The 18,376-nt window shown below is 38.0% G+C and overlaps 1 protein-coding gene across 10 annotated transcripts in view; it reads right to left on the bottom strand.

Annotated features, from left to right (window-relative positions):
- DMD (dystrophin) overlaps nucleotides 1-18,376 on the bottom strand; it is a 2,113,108-nt gene that overhangs the window by 1,121,021 nt on the left and 973,711 nt on the right. For all 10 annotated transcript variants that reach the window (XM_064573900.1, XM_064573902.1, XM_064573903.1 and 7 more), the window contains one exon: nucleotides 7,139-7,311. In XM_064573900.1, the coding sequence (XP_064429970.1) occupies nucleotides 7,139-7,311 (173 nt within the window). The remainder of the gene's footprint in view (nucleotides 1-7,138; nucleotides 7,312-18,376) is intronic.

Genomic DNA, 18,376 nt, shown 5'->3' on the forward strand with positions numbered 1-18,376 from the left:
TTTCTTAGGGCTGCTTAAAAAACAAAACAAAATACACTTCGTCTGAGAAAACACTGAAGACTGTTAGTTCTCTTCAAATATCCATTCTCCTGCTTTTCTGTAAGAGTACACTTTTTGGCAGAGCACATAGCATTCAGGAATAAACGTAACATTTCCCATCCTCCCTTACAGCTTGGGTGTGGTCATGTGACTGACTTCTGGCCAATGGGGTATAAGCAAAACATTGCAGCTCCCAGGAAACTTCATTAAAAGACAATTAGTATGCACACTTTGCCACTTCTCCCCGCCTTCTCCCATCTTGTTTCTTGGAATATAGATGTGGTGGGAGCTCCATTTTGCAACATGTGAAGGAGGGCCTACCATGTAAGGATAGCTGGGTGGAAAGCAAGAATGAGCAGAGAAATTATACCTGCCTTGACTGCATACTCCTACATTTTTAAGGAGAAAAAAAAAAAATATGCTTCTATCTTAGTGAAGACAAAACAAACTCTAATTGATAAAGAGACTTTCTGGAAAGATTACATTTAGCATGGTTTTGCTTTCTTTCAAAACTCTCTATTCCATTTAGAGGGAAAAATGTATATTTAGAGAAGGGAAACTTGTGATATGACAAAGCCAAGAAACATACAAGGAGTAAAGTTAAATAGTGGCATTATTTCCAAAATGAGGCTAGTCCTATAGGCATAAAATTGGTTCCTATATGAGAAACTTTTCCCTTTGACTATAATGAAAATACGAGTTTATTTAGATAACAAACAAGCCAACTATAGCCCCTGTACACGGAAGAAATAGAATCATCTATGGTGAAGAACGGAAATGTGTGTTTACAGCTATCCTGGGAAACAAAAATGTTCAATTACTTTGAGAAAAAGATGCAGGATATTGATCTATGGTTAACTCTAAGATTATATGAATTTTATATCTAGTCAATTTCTTATTTGAAGCAAGTTTTAAACTAACCTCTATGTGAACTGTAAAGATTTATAAGAATCTGAAAATGTTGAAGATATAAGGCAAATGATCCTCTATGAAATGGCTATCATAAAAAGCAAATCACTCTGCAACTCTGCAGTGCTTTGAAATAGCAAAAGGAACATACAGAAGATAAGCTGATAGGTAGAAACAAACTTGCATTTAATGCATTTCAAAAAGCCCTTTCCTTAAATAAATACAACAGATCCCTTCCATTCAATTCCTTCGCCAACTGTTGTCAACAGTGAAGAATTCAGAAGAAATTATAAGTAAGCAAGGAAATATTACACTGTATGTTAACTAACTGGAAATTAAAAGATTTAAAAAAAAGGAAATCTACATCAAGGGCTAGTTTAGGTATCTGACTCAAATGGTACACAGTACTGAATGATTCATGTTTTAAACAGAGTTTAAAAATAACAATTATAAAATAAGGGTATTGTTTGTTGATAACTGGTTTGTTTTAATGAGACTCGTAAGTAGGCAGTACATGGATATTAAATACTTCCGAACACCAACTATCCGGGATTAATCTTTTGTGGCTTAAAGCTTTGCCTCTGGTGGTAAAACCTCCATGTAATTGGCATCAGCAGTCAAGTCATACACTTCATTTCGGGCTGTTGTGTGGAAACAAAACCTCCTCTATTTGGCTTACAATTGCCCTCTCGGTGGTGTGCAATGTGCAACAACTGGCCGGTGAAAGATATTCACAATACGTAGGGATTAGTTAAGACTCTGCAGAGCCTGGGAAGAAATATAAACACTCGAACAGAGCAGCACAAAAGAGAAGGTGATGTGCAGGAGGGGGCAGCCCCTAAACTGAAATACACAAGAGAGAACAGATAGGGCAGAGGAGATAGTGTAGAGGTGAAGTGTGCTGGACAGTGACTACAGAAAATGACAGGGCAGGAAGAAAGTTGCCTTTCTTAAAGTTCTGATGATTTATTTCTGGCATATATGAAATGTCAGTGCTGTCAAAGTATAGTTTCAGCATCATCATTATCATCAAAGAGTATTTATTAACCACATGTGCTGTACTGGGCATTGTACAAGCAAGCAAAATTGACATGATTTCTGATATCCAGGACCCAATAAAATAAATCAGAACAATCAATGTAGACAAATGGAGGAGAGCAGATAGCAAACAAGATACTTAACTGGGGAAGCTTGAAGGTTAACAGTAAACTTTAAAATACTTAAAAAATATTTCTAAAATCCTTAGGCAAATTGGCAAACGTGGCTGCGTGTCTATGAATAAGAATATTTCCTGATACATCTGGAGAGAGAAATAATGTGCTATTCTCTTCACATAGATAACCAAGTTTTAAAAATGAATTCTATCAAATCAATGACTTAATAAATAAGGATTTTCTTTAAAAAAGATCTTGATGTGAAGAACCAAAACAGAAGGCTTCCCCATACATCATGATCTCAACAGTGATAAAAAAGTGGGCCACAAATAGAAAATTTCACTTCTTCAATTTAACACATCTTCCTCTATATCAGTCCCATGAATGAATGCATGAGAATCGTTTCCCTGGTCAGTGCAACACTGATTCTGGAGTGAGATATAAAAAGACTTTCTCATGTTCGGGGCTTTTTTTTTTTTTTTTTTTTTAACCTCTCCTTAATTCTCCCAAGTTCAAAAACTAACAGTAGAATCATGTATTGGCATGTATGCATATACGTGAGGGGAGAGGGGGAATATGAAGATCCAATCTTGCATGAAAATCTTTACATTTAGTAGAGACTAATTCTAAGGCCGCAGCGTTAATCTTTCCTGAGTCGTCAGGATCCTGCATGTGCTTATCATGTATCTTCCCAACTACATATGGCTCTGTGACAAATAGAAGAGGCTGCTAATGCTGCAATAGCTGAATGTCTCATTTAGGAACAAACAATTCTGGAAAAGCTCCCAGATTATGCATCTGTCCCTCTAGCTTCCCCTTTAGAGGATAAAATTGTATGGTGATGACATGAGGATTAGTATATTATTCTTTCCCTCTGTGAGGAGTGTGGGGTTATTTCCCTCACCTTGACATGAGAGAAAAATATTTACTGAATGTCTCAGTAGAAAAATTACAAGTGAGATAGAAAATGCTTATGAGAAAGTTGCGTTAGGAGTGGGCTTGCAGAATTACAGGCTCATTCCCTGGAGTCTGAATACAGAGATGATTAAGGCACTTTCTCTTCAAATCAGATTTCTTTGGTTTCTATTCCTGTTTTCCCCCCTTTCATTTCTTTCATTGTCTCGTTTTCCTTCATGCAGTACAAATGGCAGCAAGAGTCTGTGAGTGCTTTAATATTGTGGGCTTGGCACTAAGGGAATTAAACAAAGGAGAAATCCCTAGGGAAGCATCTTCCTGCTCTCTGTCTCCGAGCATCCTATCGACATGTGGCCCTCTGGTGCCAGCATGATGGTGGTATCTTTGGAAAAACTTTCTCTAGAGCGGTAGTGCCCACATAATTATCTGAGAGTAGGTACCAGTCAATTATAAAGTGTTAAGGGGTCCATGGTGAAATGCCAAAAGTACAAAAATGTAATATGCTCTTCTGTAAGATACACCTTTTTTTTTTTTTAATTTTGAGGTTAAGCCCTTCTTGTACTTAAAAAAGAATTCAATGTATTATTTTAAGTGTAAAATTCATTCAAGTATAGCATACACAGAGAAAACTGTACAAATCACAAGTACATAGCTTCATAAACTTTCTTAACAGAAACATATCAATGCAAACCACATCCAGATCAAGAGATTTGCCCTTGTTAATCACTACTCTTCACAACGGTAACCATATCTGACCTTTAACCCCCCAATATGCTCATTTTTTGAGTTTTATATAAATGGACTCATATAATATGTATTCTTTTGCATCCGGCTTCTTTCCTGTAGCACTATCTTCCTATTTCTTATTTTCTGAAATACCACTGGTAATGGCATTTGATTTTTCTAAATGTCCTCACCCTGCTTTCCCCATTTTTTGACACTTCATTTTGCTCTAAAAATTTAGTATTGTAACAATCACTACTCTTACTCTCATGTCCTCTTTACATCAGATCTAAAGCTCAGAATCACCTTGAATTTAACCACTTACATGTATGGGTGAGCCATCCCAAAGTATCTGACTAAATGGGATTCCAAAGAGGAATAGTGATTTTTTTTTTAATTTTTTTTTAAAAAATCACTTACTTGATGTCAGATAAGAACTGTGTTGCTACACAATAATGCCATCTTATGGCTGTACAGCAATGTGTAGCCTAGAAACTGCTTTCATTTTTCTTATCTCATTTGAACTGTGCTATCATCCTCTTAGGCTTGGGGAGTAACTTCCTGAAAATGGGGCAAATTCATTAACCATTTGAGGAATAGTAAAGCTGGTATCAGAAAGAAAGTAAAGGCAACAGAGTGTCTGGCACTCCTCAAGTGTTTGTTGAAAGAAAGAATGGACTATGTTTCTCTAATACTAGGTGGATCTTAGGTTAATTCTCTCTTTATTTTCACATGTTTCCTGTAGGTGTCTTTTAGAAGCAGTGAGTACCCACCAAGAATTAGATAAAAACAGAATTTAGCAGCAATGTTAAGTTCCCCAAAACTTAAATATTTATTTTACATATTTGTATATCTATCCATATACATGGATCAGTACATAGATACACAGGATTCATGAATTAAATGTTCATTGTGTTTACTATTTGTGTTCCCACAGGGAAAAAAAAAAAAGCCACTCTTAGTATTTTGGAGATTTGCAACTTTACTGAGACACATGATGAAATTCTGTTTGCGGGAAGACAAGGTATGAAAGCAGGTCTCTTAGATAATGAGTGAGCAGTCACAAAGCGATCTGGCTTTTAATTCTCTACTTGCCCTCACCTAACAAGTAAGGTCTTTTTTAATTTATGACATTTAATAAAGGTGAGTTTTGCCATTGTAGCATTCATGAATTTGGTGATTAATGATGGTCTCAGAATCTATGCTTTAGGAATGCCAAGAGTCTAATGCATTTTCTCGTATCTGTAACTTATTGTGAGTATACACTATGCAAACCTATTAGAGCTAAATATTTTGGTAAAATGGAAATATGCAGATGTGCTATTTAATATATGTTTGGGTAAGTCATTCAACATCTTTGTAATTTAGTCTCCCCTGTAAAACAGTGCAGCAGGACAAAATCATTAAGGTCATTTCTAGCTGTAAAAATTTATTTATTATTAATTATTAATTATCAACAATAGTTTGGATTATTGTTCCACAAATAGTCACTCTTCTTCCCCTTCCACTGTAGGAAGAGACTACTTTGCCACTCTCTTGGTGTCAGGCTTGCTCTGGCCAGTGGAATGGGAGTGAATTTAATGTGGACCCAGGCCATAAGTGGCCCATAATACAAGGGAGGTTATGTCTCGTCCACGCTCTGGTGATCTGTCATGAGAAGACAATGGCACTGACCCTGCATTTTAAGCTCAGGAAAAAGATAAACGTAGCCGACCTTAACCTGACACATATCCCGGAGCCTACCTCAGCTAACCCACAGCTTGAAATAGCTGCCCAGTTAAGCCCAGCCTCGGTCAGCCAAACCACAGACAACTTAAAGACCCAAGACCATGAAAATAAATGCTTGTTGTTTTAAGTCACTGGGTTCTGGAGTACAGCTTCATACCACCGTATTATGGTAATAGCTGACTAATAGCCGGCCATAGATGAATCATGTATGAGAAAAATACCAATATAGCCATTCTTACTGGCTCAAAGGTATTTTGGTAGAACAGAGTTTGGAGAGGTTGTAGGACAGCCAGGGACTGATAAGCCATGAGGCTGAACAAAAGAACAAATGTCATGTGAAGGCCTTATATGCCCAATTAAGGAATCTGGAGTTAATTCTAAGGAGAATGAGATAATGGTACTGAAGTTCTTACACTTTAGAAAAACAACTCTGGATGAAAGATAATTGGGAACAAAATGCGGATGATCATTAGAATTAATGGAGATTTCTGCTATACGTATCCGTTTAGAAACCTACTATAGTAAATAAAGAACTAAAATAGAAGTAGGGATATTTAGAGATGGACAGAGTTAAGAGGGAGGTTCCCTGTAATTATTAAAAATGATTTCATTTTCTTTGAGAATAACAAAGAACACTGTCTTGAGACTACAATCTTTATTTTTTATTTGTTTAAATTATGCTAAGTGAAATAAGTCAAGCAGAGAAAGTCAATTATCATATGGTTTCACTTATTCGTGGAACATAAGGAATAGCATGGAGGACATTAGGAGAAGGAAGGGAAGAATGAAGTGGGGGGAATTGGAGGGAGAGATGAACCATGAGAGACTATGGACTCTGAGAAACAAACTGAGGGTTTTAGGGGGGAGAGGGGTGGGGGATGAGTTATCCCAGTGATGGGTATTAAGGAGGGCACGTATCGCATGGAGCACTAGTATTATACGCAAACAATGAATCATGGAACACTACCTCAAAAACTAATGATGTACTGTATGATGAGACTACAGTCTTTAAAACAAATTGTTTTAAATAATTAGAACTCCATTACTTTTAACCTAAAATAGGAAAATAAAACAATATTCTAGCTTTTGTGATGTGAGGCTAAAGAATATATGTGACTTTTTGAAAACGTGGTCACAAGCTATATATGTTAAATAAGGCAAACCCTGAAAAATTATTTTAAATCAACTTAACAAATTCCTCATAGCAAAAAAGAGTAGGGGAACTGCAAAATGTTATGTATCACCTTCAAAATAATAGAAGTAGTAAGTGAAAATCAACTTTTCGCTGATAGCTTATATTTCAAACATATCAATCTAATTATCAATCTGCTATAAATATATAGGGCACAGATTTGACCAAAGATACGCATTTTATACTGTACAGTTATTTAAGCCACCTCAATTAAATGACAAAACCTATTTGGCATTATGCGAAATTTTAGAAGGTAAGATAGTACTCCAACATAATGCTCACCCCAGTACAGAATAATTTCTAGAATTCAGCTCATTAGTCTGTTCACCATTATTTGTTCTCACTCCACTTACCTTTTTCCAATGATAGTAATACTTCTCCCTTTCTTCCTCCCTACCTTTCCAGGGAACACTGAAATGAACTCCATGGTTCTCTGAAAACAGGTACAGTAATTTAGGAAAATAAAAGTGTTACCTACCCTTGTCGGTCCTTGTACATTTTGTTAATTCTTTCCCATTGGACATCGAGCTGTGAGAGAGCTTCCTGGAGCTTTGCCCTTTCTGCAGGGGTGGCACTGTGCAATGCTGCTGTCTTCTTTTTGTGAATGATTTCAATCCGACCTGAGATTTGTTGCAAGCTGTCTTTTATGTTCTGCAATATAGAAAATTTGAAATACATCAGAAATGAATCAGCTGTCTATGGAAAGAGAAAAAAAAAGGAAATTTATAAACCTCAGAAATAAGAAATAGCCTTACAATTCTTTTTTTTAATATTTCAAGTTTTTATTTAAATTCTAGTTAGTTAACGTATTATGTAATATTTGCTTTAAGAGTAGAATTTAGAGATTCATCAGTTGCATATAACACTCAGTGCTCACCAAAGCAAGTGCCCTCTTTAATCCCCCATCACCCCTGACCCACCTTCAGCTCACCCCCGACCCACCTCCCCTCCAACAACCCTCAGTTTGTTCTCTATAGTTGAGTCTCTCTTTTTTATTTTATTTTATTATGTTATGTTAATCACCATACATTACATCATTAGTTTTTGATGTAGTGTTCCATGATTCATTGTTTGCGTATAACACCCAGTGCTCCATTCAGTACGTGCCCTCTTTAATACCCATCACCGGGCTAACCCATCCCCCCACACCCCTCCCCTCTAGAACCCTCAGTTTGTTTCTCAGAGTCCATAGTCTCTCATGGTTCGTCTCCCCCTCCGATTCCCCCCACCTTCGTTTTTCCCTTCCTGCTATCTTCTTCTTTTCTTTTTTTAACATATAATGTATTATTTGTCTCAGAGGTACAGGTCTGTGATTCAACAGTCTTACACAATTCACAGCTCTCACCATAGCACATACCCTCCCCAATGTCTATCACCCAGCCACCCCATCCCTCCCACCCCCCACCACTCCAGCAACCCTCAGTTTGTTTCCTGAGATTAAGAAATGGTTTGCCTTCCTCTCTCTTTTTTTCTTTCCCCATGTTTGTTTCTTCCATATGAGTAAAACATGGTATCTTTCTCTGACTGACTTATTTCACTTAGCATAATACCCTCTAGCTCCATCCACATCATTGCAAATGACAAGACTTCATTATTTTTTGTGGCTGAGTAGTATTACATTGTGTGTGTGTGTGTGTGTGTATGTGTGTCTGTGTATCACCTCTTCTTTATCCATTCATCAGTCGATGGACATTTGGGCTGGTTCCATAATTTGGCTATTGTTGATCAGTCCAGCAATTCTTAATTACTGACTTATTAAAATCATCATCCCTGAATCCCAGTGATTTCAATATGTTCAGATTCATTGGGTAATTCACGGTCCTCATCTCAATATGGCTGATGACTCTCTTCACCTTAAAACTCTATCTTCATTTGGCTTCTGTATCCTGAACTCTTCTGGTTTTTCTTCCACCTTCTTGTCCACTGCTCCCTCAGTCTTTACTGAATCTTCCTCGGACTGATCTCTTAGTACTGGAGTGCTCTAGCTTAGTTTTGACACTTTTTTCCTTCTCTCTCCATACTCCCTATTTGGTCCCATGACTCCAAATACTGTCTATACAGTGATGATTCCCAAACTTATATTTCCAGCCCTAACCTCAACTCGCAAACCAGATTCACAAATTCAACTGCTTTCTTGACACTTGGATGTCCCATGGGCATCTCAAACTTAATATGACCCCAACCAAATTCTGAACTGCATCCCCTTATCGCTCTCTTCCAGTGGTTTTTCCCATTTCAGTAAACGGCATATCAAATAATAGTTATTCAGGCTGACAACTTTAGAGTCACCCTTTACCTTTCTTTTTGAAGTATTCAAGTTGTTAGACAATGCTGTTGGCTCTACTTCCAGAACAAGTCCAGAATTTGACCACTTCTCATTACCTCCCTTGCTATAGCTTTGATATATTCCATCATTATATCTCATCTGGATTATTGCAATGGCTACCTAAATCATCCCCCTGCTTCCAGTCTTACCCCTCTCCTAGTCAATTCTCCATACAAGAGCCAAAAAGTTTTTTTCAAAACATAAATCAGGTCATATTTCTACTCTGTTCAAAATCCTCCAATGGCTCCTCATCAAGCCCATCATCTTTACTATGGCATACAAAGTTCTAAATGACTTGGTTGTATGTTGGTTGTATGTTGTCTACCATTCTGATCTTATCTTTTCTTAGTCTCCTCTGAGTCCAGAATGTTTCAGCCTCATTAACCTTTTTGTGTTCCTCAAGAATGCCAAGCATTCTCTTGCTTCCAGGTTTCTTCTGTACTTGCTGTTCTCTCTGCCAAAAATATTCTTTCACTCCAAGACATTTATATGACTAGTTCCCTCACTTCTTTCTTATCTAAGAAGAGCCTTCTCTACCATTCTATTTTAAATAGCAGCCCTAACCATTCTGTATTCCCTGTATTCTTCATTTTTCTTCATGACATTTATGACTAACATTAAATTATATATCTACCAGTCTCTCTACACTACTAGACTAGACCCTATAAGTACAGGAAATGTTATCTGTCTTACTCTCTATTGGGTTTTCAGAACTTAAACCTATGCCTGGCACATGGTAGGTTACTCAATGCATTTTGCTGAATAAATGAATAAGCTACTGTATCCTATAATTCCAAAATTTTTATCTATATTATATTTAAGGGAAAAAAATCACAAACCACAAGTTTGTTATGTAATACACATCTTTAATAATATTGATTTTCAAAAAAATGCTAAAAAGTATATATTTGGCTAATCTTACTAGTATGAAATTGGTTATTTTGCTCATCTGAATTGTTATGGACAAGTCAACTGAGCAAACATTTATTGAGTTCTTCCATGTACCAGGATCAATAAAAAGGAAGCAAAGGTAGGTGAAGCACAGTTTTATTTGCTTGTTTATAAGAAATTTGAAATGGACCTTACTGTGGTAGTTAGAGAGGGTGTGGTTTGGAGAAATAATAGTGTAGAAGCCCCAGCTAGATGACAAGAAAGAATTTGATGAGCATTCTAAGTCTATTCTTTTCTGGAAGTTCAAGAGAGGAATGAATCATATACCATATTTGGTCACACATTGAGGAAAGAGTTCATGAAGGAAGTGCAATTTGGAGTGTACATAGCTGAGTAAAGTGGGAAGGGCATTATGCTTACTAGGTAACACATATGCAAAGATAGGGAAGATAAGCAGTCATATTTGGCTGACTTTTTGGAAATGTAGAGGGTTAGGAGAAGATGGGTCAGGAAACAGAGGCTAGAGATGTTTAATAATGTGCTTTAGAGATTCTGAATGTAAGTCAGAAGCCAATGGGAAACCATGATTCATATAGTAATTGTGATGGAAAATTTCAAATACATACAAAAGCAAGAAAGGAGTACACATAGCCCCCTTGAACTTACTGTCCAGTTCCAATTCTTATAAAGCCATGGGCAACCTTGTTTCATTATACTCCCACACATTCACCTCCTTAAATTGATTATTTTGAAACAACTGATATAATATTTTATCCATGACTACTTCAGCCTGTTTCCAATATATATGAATGCTTTTCAAGGAAAGTACACATAATACCATTATCCCACCTACAAAATTAAAAACAAAACCATCAATGTAATTAAGTATCCAGTTGGTATTCATATCTAAGTTGGAATGAGAAAGTTGGTTAGGAAGAAAACTTGGCAGAACTCAGTGATTGTGCATTGAGTGAAGAAGAGGAAAGACTCAAATTACTCCCAGGTTTCTGGCCTGGGCACCTGGATGAATAGTGGTGTCACTGAGTAAAAGGATTTCAGATAGATAAACAGGTTCTGTGTGTGTGTAAGTGATGAGTTCAGTTTTGCATATGATCATATTGAGAAGCCTTTGGAGCATCAGACTGTAGATATCCAATGGGCAGCTGGCATCAGATTTTGCAAAGAGAAATGAGATGACGACTACTGTTGGGCCATACATCTTTTCACATTTCTTTTCCTTTGTTCTCTCCCTCTCTTTCTCTTCTCTTTTTTTTAGAGAGAGAGAGAGCACGCACATGCAAGTTGGGGGAAGGTAGGGGCAGAGGGAGAGGGAGAGGGAGAAAGAGAATCTTAACTAGACTCCATGCCCAGCGTGGAGCCCAATGTAGGGCTGGATCTCACGACCCTGAGAATCATGACCTGGGCCAAAATCCAGATCAGACGCTTAACGGTCTAAGCCACCCAGGTGCTCCTCTTTTCCCATTTCTGCATGGTCTGAGCTTTCTGAGCAAAGAGCACTGGCATCTGGGTTAAAGGATGACTGAATAGCAAACGTACCTTAAGTGTTCAGGCTAGTGCAATGCACCGGAAAGACCTGGAAACACTTTTCCCAGATCTGTTTGCTTATGTGCCAATTTACAGTCTGAGGATAAGAGACCTAGACCCTTCCCTCTCTCTGGAGAGGATCTGTTCACCCCCTAGAGCAAAGGTCTCTGTTTCTGTCTCACTTTTTCTGTCAGACATGCCAGCTGCCTTGCATAAGTTCTGTTATCCATAAATTTGGGGACTCCCTCCCTTACTGCAAGCCCTGCATACACAGATAAATACGCAGCTCTCACTGCATTGTCCCATGGGGGTTGGGGGCATGTGCACTGGTGCTAAGATGCTCTTGAGTAATTAATGATGTGTTCTCTGATCCATACATCTTGGGTTTCCTGTCAGAATAAATATAAATATAAAACCTTAATAAGTACCAATAAAAGGAATATTTTTTCCTACTTTCAGACAAAACTGGGGAGGATTTTAACCATGTATGAGATGGAGACTAGGCCAGATAGTGAAGGGCTACTGCTGAGCCTACAGCTTTCCAGGAGGCAGTCTCAAGCAAACTCTAAAAGTCACATAGGGCATCAGGAAAGAGGTTTTGGGTAGATCTTAGGAGGTCTTCCTGCCTCATTCTAAGACTTCATGGCTGTGGTGCATGAAGACCTGACTTGCTGGAGGACAAAGCTATAGAAGCAAGTGAGGATATAGAGAATATCAGTTGTAAGGGGTAAAAGTTAGTGCTTCTGTTAGGACCCTAAAAAAAAGCAGCTGTGTTCCCTGGAAAAGACCAGGTAAACACAACGGTTATGGGTGATATGAATGGATTTCAGAGAGAGAAAGAGAGAGAGACAGAGAAAGAGACAGAGAGAGGGAGGGAAGGGGATTGTTTCTAAAATTCCAAGGTGTTCTCTTCAAGTTTGTGTACATCTTACAATAGGGAGGCTTCATTTTTTTTTTTTAAGCAACTCAGTTGAAGTCTGTGGTAAGAATACTTATCTGACAGGTCATGTATTACCATGTGAGTGGAAGGTGGGCATACCAACATAGAAATAAACTATGAGATTATTTATCTGGAGGAAAGAAGGTTAAAATTATGTTTTACCAGCATTACATACAGAATTGCTAGTCACTGGAATAACACCCCTAGATGTCATTTAATTGCACAAGAGATGGTCAAATTGCTCAGAGAACTTTGTTAGAATAAAGGAGTGAGAAGAAAGGTTGGCTAAGGATGAGCCTCCATGGAAAGGAACAGCTGAGGAAGGAGATGAATATGCCCGAAGAGTAATTGTCATCAGACCTAGGAGGAGAGCCAGGAGAGTAAAGTATTTCAAAACCAAGAGAAGGAAGAGCATCAGGAAGGAGGGAGGGAGCGTGCAACAAGCCAAGTGCAGCTGGGAACAGGAGTGAAAAGGAAACTTGACAATTCAGGAGGTCACTGGTGATCTTATCTGGAGCAATCCCACCATCTTCGAAGTGTGAAAATATAAATCTGGACAGAGCAGACAGTCTTGCACTGTCATCCTCTTTCACTACAAAATTGAAAATGGCTTAGTACTACACTGCAGTTCACTTTATTTGACATAAAACACTTCATTATTGGGGTGCCTGGGTGGCTCAGTCATTAAGCGTCTGCCTTTGGCTCAGGTCATGATCCCAGGGTCCTGGGATCGAGCCCCACATCGGGCTCCCTGCTCGGCGGGAAGCCTGCTTCTCCCTCTCCCACTCCCCTGCTTGTGTTCCTGCTCTCGCTAACTCTGTCAAATAAATAAATAAAATCTTTAAAAAAAAAAAAAAACACTTCGTTATTGAGGAAAGGTTTACTACTAATAAAAACAAAACCGATAATGCAACAGAAATTTTAAAAAGACAGAATGGATCTGGTATATGTTATCAATGCCCTAGAAGTCACTGTAGTCAAACATTCATCTTACATGCTTTCTTTCCTTTTATTCACCTGGCAAAATTCCATTACTATCTTCTGAGAGCTCTGAGCCTGCAGCCTTGGGTAGAATGGTTAGGGCTATCCTGCTAGCCTGATTAGGTCAGGTGCTAAGAACAGGTGCCAAGGTGACTTCTTTGCTGTTTCTGTGAACTCGACTGATCTGGGCTGCCTGATTTCATCACCACTTGCTCTGGCTCAACTCCTGATGATGTAAGTCGTGGACTCCATTTTAGTGTGGCTGCCAGCCTAAGGGCAACGATCCAGAACTCTGACAATCCCTGCATTTGATACCAAAAGCCAGGTGACAGACAGGCTGATTACTTAAATTTACAGTGAGGCAACCAGCCACATTTGCCTGTACATTGGGAGCCCACCCACTTAAAATAAATAGCTGTGATCTCCAAGGGGGATAAAATTTAAGAGAAGGGAAGGAGGATCTTTCCCACCAGAATAAAAGTAATCTGTTTATGGCTTTGATGTGGGACATGTGTATGTGCACGCAGACACACACACACACACACACACAATAGGTAAATCTATTCTCCCTCTGAGGCTTTGAGCTTGCAAAACTTCCTGATTTTAAGCCAAATCTCTGGAGAGCTCCCAGTCCTCTAGAAAGTGGTAGAATTGCTCAGAATCGAGTTGTGAACAGTTTCAGCAATGCTGGGCAGCATGTTGCAAAGGCAGGAAAACTTTCTATCTTAAATGAGAAAAGCAAAAAGCAAAAACTGGGGCAGGGGATGTCACACTCCCTGGATATCTAGATAATAGCTCCTTGGTGTATTCTCAGACAATGTTGTCAAAATTGGCTGGAGTGCAGGAAATCCTTTTTAAAGTCCCTACATATGCTTTTGTCCCTGAGGCACAGCACAAAGAAAAATGGAATATGCACCAAAGAAAATTCTGTAGCAGTTTCCACAGTTTAAAGCCAGAGATGAGATCTTTTATAGCTTTTTACTATTCTAGTTTGTCTAGAAATAAGTGATCTTTATAGTTTCTGACCCTCTAAAAATGAAACCATAGTCCCTGTAGTTGCTATGGTGATAGAAAAATCCCTAGGATCACTATAGAATATATTATTTTCATTTCTATCCCTGAATAGTTCCTTATATTACCTGAAAATATGATGGCAAAATCACGAAGTAGCCACTTTTTAGTCAATTTTTCTCTTAATTTTGACATGCCCCTCTGACTTGACCTCGCCGTGCTGTCAGTTGGGTAAGATGTGTGTTAGTCACTATCCCTGCGAAAGGAAACTTTAATTTCTGGAAGGCATTTGTACATTACCAGCATTACATACAGAATTGCTAGTCCTTAATATTTTAAAATAGCGTCCTTGCAACTCAGCTTCATGGAATCAAGTCAGTTAAATAAGACCCTTATTTATACACTGCTAATAGAGAAAAATTAGATAGCAAAATAACTTTCACAACTGGAAGATGAAGTCCAGCTATGTAAAATCAGGAAAAACAGAAGATTATGAACTGGGGCGCCTGGGTGGCTCAGTTGGTTAAGCATCTGCCTTCAGCTCAGGTCATGATCCCGGGGTTCTGGGACCGAGCCCCGAGTCGGGCTCCCTGCTCAGCGGGAAGCCGGCTTCTCCCTCTCCTCCCTGCTCGTGCTCATTATCTTTGTCTCTCTCTCTCTCAAATAAATAAATAAAATTAAAAAAAAGAAGATTATGCACTGTTATAAGTCAGATTTCTAATTGAAAAGCTGGTGATTTAAATAAGAGTCCCTTGATAACACAGACAGGAAAAGCCTGAACTTGGAGATAAATGATATTTAAAAACATGAGTCTCCCTTTAGAGAGAACTGGTTTTTAAAAGGGATTCATAACACAAACAATTTGAACCTAAAAGTACTTTATTTATTCAAGTCCCGGGTAATAAGTACTTCAATGGGCTAAAAAGAGAAACTAGACACTACAGACCATTGATCTAGGGACCCAAACAGGGGACCTTTTTGCCAATGAATCAGGTTGAGATAAAAAGTCTCAAGTAACTCTTCTCTATGCTCTCTTCTCTATCATAAGGGACAAATTTCTGCTGCTCAGTTTTTCTTCTATTTAATGTAAAGCAGCAACTACTCCCTTGTTGTCAGAATGTTTCATTGCAGAGTGTGCCTTTATCCACCTAAACGGTAAACCTATTTGTACGAATGTCAACGTCGATACAGCGGAAATTGAACAGGGCTGGAGGAGGGGATGGTGGTATTTGATAAACTGAACTTATTGTAAACAAGATGAAAATAAACTTTAAAAAAGTTATTGGACTTTGAATGTTGTTTCTTACCTGCCACTAGTTGTTTGTCTCAAAAATATAATGAAGAGTGCCAGTATGATCTCTAGTATTTAAAACAGTATCACTTCTGTTTTGTTTTCTCTGTGGTCATGAAAATAAGTGGGCATCTCACACATACAAAATATAAAATTCAATTCAGCACTCGCTTAAACTTCAGCACAGAATTAAAAAATAAGGATGCCTATAATTTACAGGCATCTTTAGTCCTATTTATACCAAGGAGTAACCTCAAACACACCTTCATGAGTTTAAAACTCTTAACAAGGTAGAATTTAAAATATGTTGATTGTATATGTATATACAAACATTAATCTGAAATTGTGTCCTCTACTTTAAAGTTTGTAATAACATATTCAGAAATTATTTAATATTTGCTTCAAATTTCGCCAGTGTTGCCTTAGTAAAAATGTTTCTATAAGGGGGGAAAAAGCTATCTTAAAATTAAAACAATATGGTTTCAGAGCTAGAAACATATAAGATAATATGAAAAATATGAAATTGATTGTTTAGGGTACTTTCCCCTAAAAGTGACTTCCATATAATGATATTCTGGTGTCAAGTATTTTGAACTTCATTTTAAATCTCTCTCTCTCCCCCCCCCCCATCCATCCATCCATCCATCCATCTAAAATTGCTTTCCAGTGATTCTTCATTCTTCATTCCTCAAAGTGACTCATGTGAGCAGATAGCTATAAACACCTAAAATTCACATTTTTTTTCCATATTTACTTCCTGAAAGAAATTTGTATTTATTGGTTCACCAATAGCTTCCTCACTGCAACTTCTCCCTCCCCTGCAGCAGTCAGTACTGTTAAGCACAGCCCTCATCACCCAGCCCTGGCCTCCCTAGTCTTACCTCATTCTGCTATGCCCCAGCTTTCTCTTTACTTCTCTGTATACCCCCGTCCTATTCATTAACTCAACAAATAACTATTGAAAACCTACCATGTGCCAGACATATTCTATGTACTGGGGATATAACAGTGAGCCAGAAAGACAAAGTCGTCCTATTTCTGTTAGTTCACAAACACTTTGCTGTGGCCTTAAGCAGATTCAGTCATTAAATGGCTGAGTCCCTTCATCTGCCGGATGCCCCCTCTGTTGGGGGTCTATGATACTATGTTGGCATCTTGCTTATGCCATTTCCCACCTCCACCAGTAAGATCCATTTGTGTCAAACCAATATTTAGGTCGTGGGAGTGGCTGAGATTGTCCACAGAAGTGGCATTAGAAGGAAAGAGGGCTGGGAAAAGAACAGAGGAAAAGACACCGTTTGTGAGCAAGTGTGAAGAAGAAATAACAAATTGCCCCTAATTATTCCCATATGTATATCTCTAATCAAGATCCTCTCCTAAACTCTGACTTACATATATCCAACTATCTCTTTGATATTTATGAGGATATCTAATAAACATCTTCAGCTTAACATATCACAACTGAACTTATACCAAACCTTGCAGCCTAACCTGATCCTTCTGCAATTTTCTACATCATATAGTTAAATGGCAGCTCCATTCTCCCAGTTGTTCATGACAAAATTCTTACTGTTATCCTTGAATCCTCCCTTGACCAACCTGCATGCAAGTGGCCATCAAATCCTATGAGCTATGCTTTCAGAATGTATCCAAAATTTGACTCTGCCACCACTCCGATCCAAACCACCATCTCCAGCTTGGATAATTCTGAACACAGGCATAAGAGTGCTTCTTTCATAGGGTTGTTTGTGATGACCATTTGAGTTACCACAAGCAAAGAATTTAAAACATGTCCAGGGACATAATAAACAACTGGTAGCTATTAGTACTGTCCAAATTCCAATTACATCCAAATCACAGATATTCAAAGGCTTTCTCCTCTGTAAAAATTATTCTCAGTTTCAGCTTTCTACATTGCTTTCTTCTCTTCCTGAATTTGGTTACACTTATGCCTTATACTATATTTTACCTATATTATGTCTCTCCTACTTTTATTACTTCCTAACTTGTTTGTATCACTATGATACGTGTATCCAATTAATGTTACAAATTACCAGAGTGCAGGGATCAAGTCTTCTTTTTCTCTTTTAGAGTGTTAAACACAGTATTTGGGCCTTAATAAATATTTGTTGAATTGAACTGAGGAGTGGAGTCAAAGCTCTGAATCTTAACTTGCTTATGAAAATCCAATTTGAATGGAATCACTGAACCTTAAGATTTGTTACACTGTTCTTGAACCATTGCAGATAGGCATTCAGGTCCCAACAGATGTTGTAAGATATTCAGTTATTTCCCTGTTGATTCTATTTTACTTTTAATGGTTATTTAGCTGTTAGAATAAATAGCAGAATAGCAGTCCATCTGCATTTCCTGTCTAAGTTTCTCCATGCTTTTCTCACAGTACCTCAGATACCTAAGTCCTTCATTCGGAATTATATCTGCCCAAGTTTCTCAGATACCATAGAGCATCAATAAGAACAAAAGGAAAAATGTAAAACTGCACTTCACTGCCCCACGTATTCCTCAAAGACAACGATTCTAGTCCATCAGCACCAACTAAACTGGAAACAATTTCACAAGTCATTTTGCGATAGGTACATTGTGTGTTGAGTCGTGCACATTGTCTAAATCACTTTATTGAAAGTCTTGATAGAAAAATCAGCTCTTGAACATAGCAAAGGAGAGTTGTAAAGGAGCAAATGCTATTTCTCTTCAAAATGAGACATATGGC

The sequence above is a fragment of the Mirounga angustirostris genome, unplaced genomic scaffold (assembly GCF_029215605.1).
Source record: "Mirounga angustirostris isolate CCGP_5_RB_7025 unplaced genomic scaffold, mMirAng1.0.hap1 SCAF_11, whole genome shotgun sequence".
Classification (NCBI taxonomy): domain Eukaryota; kingdom Metazoa; phylum Chordata; class Mammalia; order Carnivora; family Phocidae; genus Mirounga; species Mirounga angustirostris.